Raw genomic sequence first — 7,910 nt, forward strand, 5'->3', positions numbered from 1 at the left:
GACTATGAGGCCGGCGCCCTGGGCCCGCCTCCCTCATCGTCACACAACCCCGGTGCCTTCAGTGCGCAGCCCATGCTGGGGATGCAGCAAACACGTTCCTGAATGAGCCCCACGTAGGGCTGACTGTTCTAGGGCTGGGGTGTCCCCCATCGCCTGACCCTTCACTACATTAGGTCTGAAAGTAAGGACCGTGTGTCCTGGAGGGCAGCGCTGGTGTGGCCAAGACAATAATAATCATTGCTACAAGAAGTTAGGCAAATGTGTCGTTTCCAGATCCCTCTTGGGTCTGAGTTAAGTATTTTCAGATAACTTTAATCCTGGACATGAGGGGCAAGGCAAGCGGCGTGTCTTTGGCGCCTGGAGAAGGATGCCCCAGGAGGGTAGACGGGTGGGTGGCGGATGCGGGAAACCCGCCCGCCCCAAGCTGCAGTCGAAGCGGGTTGGCCGGCGGCTGTGGTGGGGGTCCTCAGAGGCTCTGCAGCACCTCACTAGCTGTTTCTCTTGCCTGCAGCTCTGTCGAAGATGCACTGGACACCGGAACACGCCCAGCCCCTCAACCAGTGGCCAGAGCAGCACCTGGACGTCTCCTCCACCACCCCGTCGCCGGCCCACAAGTTGGAACTGCCCCCTGGGGGTCGCCAGCGCTGCCACTATGCTTGGGCACACGACGACATCTCTGCCCTCACTGCCTCCAACCTCCTCAAGCGCTACGCAGAGAAGTACTCGGGGGTCCTGGACTCACCCTACGAGCGCCCCGCCCTGGGCGGCTACGGCGACGCCGCCTTCCTCAACGGCGCCAAGGGGGACCCCGAGCCCTGGCCTGGGCCGGAGCCGCCCTACCCTCTGGCATCGCTCCACGAGGGCCTCCCGGGGACCAAGTCGGGCAGCGGGGGCGGCTCCGGGGGCCTCGGGGGCTCTCCGGTTCTAGCCGGGAACCTGCCTGAGCCGCTCTACGCCGGCAATGCGTGCGGGGGCCCGTCGGCGGCGCCCGAGTACACGGCGGGCTACGGCGGGGGCTACCTGGCCCCGGGGTACTGCGCGCAGGGCGCCGCCGCGCTGCCGCCGCCGCCCCCCGCCGCGCTGCTGCAGCCCCCGCCGCCGCCGGGCTACGGCCCCTCGGGGCCGCTCTACAACTACCCCGCGGGGGGCTACGCCGCGCAGCCGGGCTACGGCGCCCTGCCGCCGCCGCCGCCGGGCCCGGGCTCCTACCTGACCTCGGGGCTGCCGGCGCCCACGCCCCTGGCCGCGCCAGGCCCACCCCGGCCCGCGCCCGCCCCCTACGCCTTCCCGGAGGGTGGCGTGTCGCTGAAACGCAAGGCGTCCGACGAGGGCGCCGACGGCCGCTACCGCAAATACGTCTACGAGCCCGCCAAGGCCCCGGCGGCCGACGGCGCCCCCTACCCCGCGGCGGACAACGGCGACTGTCGGGGCAACGGGTTCCGGGCGAAGCCGCCGGGCGTCGCCGAGGAGGCGTCGGGCAAGTACGGGGCCGGCGTCCCGCTCAAGGTCCTGGGCTCCCCCGTCTACGGCGCGCCCCTCGAGCCCTTTGAAAAGTTCCCAGAGCGCGCCCCGGCGCCGGCTCCCCGCGGGGGCTTCGCCGTGCCGTCGGGGGAGCCTCCCAAGGGCGTGGACCCGGGCGCCCTGGAGCTGGCGACGAGCAAGATGGTGGAGTGCGGGCCCCCGGTGCAGTGGGCGGACGTGGCGGGCCAGGGCGCGCTCAAGGCGGCGCTGGAGGAGGAGCTGCTGTGGCCCCTGCTGAGGCCGCCCGCCTACCCCGGCAGCCCGCGCCCGCCGCGGACCGTGCTACTCTTCGGACCGCGCGGCGCCGGCAAAACACTGCTGGGCCGCTGCCTGGCCACGCAGCTGGGCGCAACGCTGCTGCGCCTGCGCGGGGCGACGCTGGCCGCGCCGGGCGCCGCCGAGGGCGCGCGCCTCCTCCAGGCCGCCTTCGCGGCTGCGCGCTGCCGCCCGCCGGCCGTGCTGCTCATCAGCGAGCTGGACGCCCTGCTGCCGGCCCGGGACGACGGCGCCGCCGCGGCGGGCGCGCTGCAGGCGCCGCTCCTGGCCTGCCTGGATGGCGGCTGCGGGGCCGGGGCCGACGGCGTGCTGGTCGTGGGCACCACGTCGCGGCCCGCGGCCCTGGACGAGGCCACCCGCCGGCGCTTCGCGCTCCGCTTCTACGTGGCGCTGCCCGACGGTCCGGCCCGCGGGCAGATCCTGCAGCGGGCGCTGGCCCAGCACGGCTGCGCGCTGAGCGAGCGGGAGCTGGCGGCCCTGGTGCAGGGCACCCAGGGCTTCTCCGGGGGCGAGCTGGGCCAGCTGTGCCAGCAGGCGGCGGCCGGGGCGGGCCTCCCAGGGCTGCAGCGCCCCCTCTCCTACAAGGACTTGGAGGCGGCGCTGGCCAAGGTGGGCCCTCGGGCCTCCGCCAAGGACCTGGACTCGTTGGTGGAGTGGGACAAAATGTATGGCTCCGGACACTGACGGCGGCTGCGGACATTGACTGCGGCCTCCGGGGAGGCCGCTGGAGCCGCCGCCTCTTCCTCCCTCCCTCCCTGTGCCCTCCGTTTGGGAGGGATGTGTTTAACCAAACCGGGCTGGGAGGGCGCCCGAGTGAGGAATGTGGGGTGGGTCCGCGGGGCGGGGGGGGGGGGGGGGGGGGGGAGGCTGCCGGTGGATTTTTTTCGTGGGAAGGAAAATGCTTCTGCTAGGCAGATAGATGCCATATGCGCTGTGTACTCAGGTTTTTCCTATTTATTGTGGACGGGAAGCTTGCCATCTCCGCCCCAGGGACGGGCAGATCCGGGGCCTAAGGAACTCCTGCTCTCTCGCCACAATCCTTTTGTCTCCTCGCTGTCTGAATGGCTCCCCTGCTTTCCCCCACTCCCCTCCCCCTTTGCATCGCGTAGTTTTCTGTCCCCTTCGCTTTGTCACCCGCCCGCCCCCTCCCCCTTTGCTGGCCCTGTTCTCTTTTGCTTCTCTCTCCCCTGTCTCTATCCATCACCCTCTGTGCTTCCTTCTCTGTTCTGCTCTCCAGCCTCTCTGTGTCTTGGTGCCTCTCCCTGCCTTCTGTCCCTCTCATTCAAAGACTGCAGTGTCCCTTTGCAGGAGATCTGGAGGTCCAGGGGCTGGGGAGGAGCGGGTAGGGAGTTCCCTCCCACCCTGTTATCCCTCACCCAGCTGACACCTTGGGTCTGAGAGGGTCAAGCAAAAAAACAAAAACAAAAAAAACAAAAAAAAGAACACCCAAAGAAGGGTTTTTTGTTGTTTGTTTTTGAGGGGGAAATCCCAGAAATGTAGCTTGTTCAATATTTTAGGCCTCTTATTTTTGTAAGATGTGTAGAATTTGCTGTTTTTCTTTTTATTTTGACAACTCAGGAAGAAACTGACCTCAGAAAGAATGTTAGTTTTTGGCTGCTCTCCTGTGTGTCCCTACTCGGACTGGCCCCAACCCCCACCCCCCTCCCCGCCCCCCCAGCAGATTCTCCCGGAAGACTCAGAAAGTGAGAGACTTTCGGCGAGGGCAGAGGAAGACCAGAGGCCACGCAGAAACCCCTCCTCTTCCTGGGATAGAAGCAGAATGTATTTCTAGGGCTTCCCCAGCAGGTCCCAGGTTGTAGGCAGGGGTGTGGAGGAGGGGGTGGTGGGACTGGAGAGGAAGGTCTTGTTCCCGTCCCATGGCTCTCCTCGCCGGGCCCCAGCCCTCAGCTGTGTTTTCTGTGAAGGGTTCTTTATCCAGAGTTGGGATGCCCGTGCCCACCTCCTGCCCCAGACCCACAAAGTAGGCTGAAAGGGCCCACACGGGACGATGACCCCGGCAGAAACTCCCCATAGAGGTCATCTCGCTGGCCCTTGCCTAGGCAGAAGTCTCCTGTAGCTTATGCCAAGAGGATTCCCTCAGGAGGGCAGACAGTCTGGCCACAAGGCTGGCTGGCAAAAAGCTGATTACAGACTCAGCCTCCCCCATCTGCTGGGGAGCTCTGAGGAGGACTGAGCATTTTAGAAGGTTCTATGGGGAAGTGTGTCTCTCCCTTTCTCCCAGGGTCCTAGAGCTGAGCTCCAGGGGCTGTGAGAGGGTATGGAGATGGGCAGGCTGTTTATCCCTGACAGTGGGGGCTTGTTCTCAGCCCCACCCAGACTTCCCACCAGAAGCCCAGGCATGGGGGCCGTCCTTGTGGGAACCATATTCCTCTCCTTCCCACCAACTTCCCAATGGGACTTCAGCCATTTGTCCCCTTCCCCTCAGGGAGCCCATTTCACAACTCTGACGTTTGGTCCAAAGGAGGCGAGGGACCAGCCCACACCCTTACCTCTTTTCTCTCCAGCTCCAGCCTCCGGCCCTGTGTCCCGCTGGCCTTAGAGCTCCGGCAGTCTCTGTACCTCTCCCACTCCCAGCTGGAAGGGTGTTCGTGGGGCACGTTTCAGGTGCCAAGGTGCTGAGGGCCTGGTGCTCGCCCAGGAGTGCGAACAGGAAAGCTGCTCTGTTTTTTCCCCTTGGTCTCTGGCCCTCTTCTCCTCAGAGCTGGCTCACTGCAGGCCTTCGGCAGCCCAGAAGCAGTGGGCCGCGGGGTCTTGTCTGTGAAAGGCCCTGGGAGGGAGCAGGGAGCGAGGAGGTCGTCTCAGGTGTGTGTGTGTATGTGGGGGGTGGCGGAAGGCATCAGGGAAGTGGGGTTGGGATCCCAGCCTTCCCTTCAAGAGGCAGGCGGCTCTGGGGGTTGGGGAAGAGCTCACTGACCGAGACCCAGGGCCCCCACTGCCTCCTCTGCTGGCCTTGGGGAACTTTGCACAAGGAGACAGCCCCCAGTCTACTAGCACCTACCTCATGGGCACTGGGGTGGGTGGGGAAGGGCAGGTCCAGCTCGGCAGTGTTGGGGGGGGGCATACCAAAGAATCCAGGGGCAGGGATTGGGGGGGGCAGACTCGCAAGCTGGCCCTCTCCTTCCTCTACCCAGATTGGGGTTGGGGTCCCCTCCTTCAGCTGTAACCATTTCTACCTCATTTTGCTGCGTGTTGTACATGGACGTATTTATCTCCTGTCTGACGATGCTCTGCAGTTGTGGTCTGTCTACCTCAGAAGAGACTGTATTTTAAAAGAAAGTATTACACAGTATTAAAGTGATGACATGTGGTTTCCAGAGGATTTCTTGGGGGCAGCAGAATGTGGGGAGCCCTGTGGGGAATGCCGGCTCTCGGTCTCCAGGGCCATGGGTGTGGCTCTGTGGGTGCTTCTGTTTCTTCAGCAAAACGTCATGGTGGGACTCCTGTTCGCTCTGGCACAGCAAGTGCCTACGAGGCGCTGGGCAGTGAGGCCGCGGGGTGAAAAGCCCCCGGACAGGGAAGGCCCTCCTGCAGTTCTGACCTCTCAGAGGCTCTGGGACTGACTCATATCCCCCGAGCCCTGAAATGTGAGGGGAAAGAACGGCTCCCATGTTTGCTGAATGAGTGAATGAATGAACAAATGAATGCATGGAGGAAAGGGAGGCTGAGGAGGAAGCGTCACCCGGAACTGGATGGCAGCCCTTGTTGGGGGCTGGGCCTGCGCTTGTCCCCCATTCCTGGATGGAGGGACAGCGGGCAGAGGGCAGGGTGTGGAGGCAGCGAGTTCCAGTCTTTAAGGTCACATGGGATCCTTTGTCTGCCAGCATCTGTCAATCCCCAAGCTCTGTCTTTGACAGCTGATCATAAATTGGGAGAGAAAACTAGGAAGGAGTATCTTGCTGAAAAAGCTGTGTGGAGGTATCTGTGAGAGGTCTGGACCTACCACTTCCTGAGGTCCTTGAATGCACTAAGCACAATTCTTGAAAATCCCAGAGTGCAAGGGGAGCGGGCACCCAGGCTGCTGCGGGCTCAGGGCTTGGGGCATAGCTGGGCTTTCGGGAGGCAAAGCAAGCCCAAGGGGAGACCTTATGGAGCAAACAGTTTCCCCTGGGAGAGAAACAATTGTGTGTGCCTGGACTGGGTGGGGGAAGGGGCCTTTGGGGGGGTCCAGACCCCCTTGCACTCTAGTTGATTTATTGTACATGTACCCTGTGCAGACTCTGTGCGTAGCACTGAGGATACAGAAATGGTTAAGCACAGCCACTGTTCTGGAGAGCCCACAATACAGGGTGGGAAAAGCTCAAAAATGGATCATTTGAAAATACAACTGGCACGATATTTGGTACAAAGAAGACACTGAGTGAACGTTGAATAAATCCTCGAATTAATTTCCACTTAAGTGTCGTGATGGAGGATGCACAGGTCATCTCAAGAATGCCCAGGAAAGATCCCCTCGTGGTGGTGGTGGTGTCACAAAAACTTCCTGGGCAGGGTTGGGTACAGCCTGGCAAAGCAATGCTGGCTGGAGATTGCACCATACGCGTGGTTTGTCACAAGACCTTAAAGTGCCGGCAGGGGGAGGGAGGAAGTAAGGCTGGAGCAATCACTGGGACTGAAACACTGCACCCCGAGACCCTTCCTTGCCCGTGAAGAGCTGAGGCCCCATGATCAAGCCTGTGTGCATGTTGTGGGGAGGAAGTTGCAAGCTAAGAATTCACACACTGATGCAACAGATCTTTCCTGAACACCTATGATGCACTAGTTGCCAGGGGGACCGTGGATGGACCTTCCAGTCTAGTGGAGGAGACAGTAAAAGGCCAGAGCAGCGGGCAGTGCCTCGGGAGTAGAGAGGAGGTGCCTAATGGGGACTCGGCAAAGGGTGTGTCCGGGAGTCAGGGAGGGCTTCCCAGAAGGGACCTGTCAGCTGAGGAGTGGCCCAGGCAGAGCAAAGAGTGCTGGCCAACATCCAAAGGAGAGCCAGAGCCAGGCTTGCTTGGGGAAAGGAAACAAGTGTAGCGAGTGGGGCCCTAGAGTGTGTCTGTGCGAGGCGAGGACTTGCGGAGGACCGTACCTTGTCCAGACAGGTGAGGTTGAGGGTTTGGATACCCGGGGCGGGGAGGATGGGAAATGACAGAGGCTATGAATACTACATTAGTATTCAATAGGTAGGAAGAGCATTTAGGAATTGATTGGATATCGGCGATAATGGAGAGCAAGGTGTCTAGAGCTTCAGGTGGAGGACGAGGGCGGGTAAACCGGTTAGAAGAGATAGTAGAGACTTGCTACGCTTGAGGCATCAGTGGGGCGGCCAGGAGGCCGAGGACAGGCTTTTCAATACGAGGGCGCAGGATCCCAGCCTCCGGGGGGTACTGAGTCCCACCAAACCCCTGGGTATTGGGAAACCCTCTCACTCCAATTCCTGGGTGTTGGGAGACCCTCACTCTCATTCCCAGTTCCCGGGTGTCAGGAGGTCCTCCAACAAGTCGCCTGTGTTGGAGACGCCCTCCGCGTCCCTGAAAGTAGGAAGCCCCCTCCCCCACGACCTGCGGTGGCAGGCGCCCCTCCCCCACCCGCGGGCATTCGGAGCCCCTCCCCCACACTCGGTGGGCCCCGTCACCGCGGCGATGGCTATGGCGGCGTGGGCCCTGGGGCTGGCGCTCTGGGGCTGGGCGCTGGCTCCGGCGGGCGCCTTGGACGCTATGGGCCCTCACGCGGCCGTCCGTCTGGCTGAGCTGCTGACCCCGGAGGAGTGCGGCCACTTCCAGTCGCTCCTGAAGGCGCCGGAGCCGGGCGTCGAGGCCGAGCTGGCCCGGCTCTCGGAGGACCGGCTGGCCAGGGTCGAGCGGCCGGAGCCCACGGTGGAACCGGGCCGGCAGCGGCGGCGGCGGGAGGCAGCCGAGGTCTCCGACGGCTGCCGGGAGGGGCTGGCGGCCTGGCTGGCGGCCAAGGCCCCGTCCCTGTCTTGGGACCGCGTGGCCCGCGCCCTCCGGCGCAGCGGCCGCCCCGACGTGGCCCGCGAGCTGGGCAAGAGCCTGCACCAGCAGGCGACGCTGCAGCTGCGCAGGTTCGGCGGGCGCTACCTGCCCGCCCCCCCC

At 63.3% G+C, this 7,910-nt stretch overlaps 2 protein-coding genes across 2 annotated transcripts in view; both read left to right on the forward strand.

Moving 5' to 3' along the window:
- FIGNL2 (fidgetin like 2) overlaps positions 1-5,111 on the forward strand; it is a 28,453-nt gene extending 23,342 nt beyond the window's left edge. The window contains exon 2 of the mRNA XM_046653930.1: positions 512-5,111. Coding sequence (XP_046509886.1) covers positions 523-2,481 — 1,959 coding nt within the window. The 5' untranslated portion in view covers positions 512-522 and the 3' untranslated portion in view covers positions 2,482-5,111. The remainder of the gene's footprint in view (positions 1-511) is intronic.
- Positions 5,112-6,953: 1,842 nt separating this feature from the next.
- TMDD1 (transmembrane and death domain 1) lies at positions 6,954-7,904 on the forward strand (the record flags this gene model as incomplete). Its single annotated transcript, XM_046664164.1, has 1 exon — positions 6,954-7,904. A coding segment is annotated over exon 1 (465 nt), but the record flags the coding sequence as incomplete, so codon positions are not given.
- Positions 7,905-7,910: the final 6 nt, after the last annotated feature.

Source organism: Equus quagga, chromosome 1 (assembly GCF_021613505.1).
Source record: "Equus quagga isolate Etosha38 chromosome 1, UCLA_HA_Equagga_1.0, whole genome shotgun sequence".
NCBI classification, from domain to species: domain Eukaryota; kingdom Metazoa; phylum Chordata; class Mammalia; order Perissodactyla; family Equidae; genus Equus; species Equus quagga.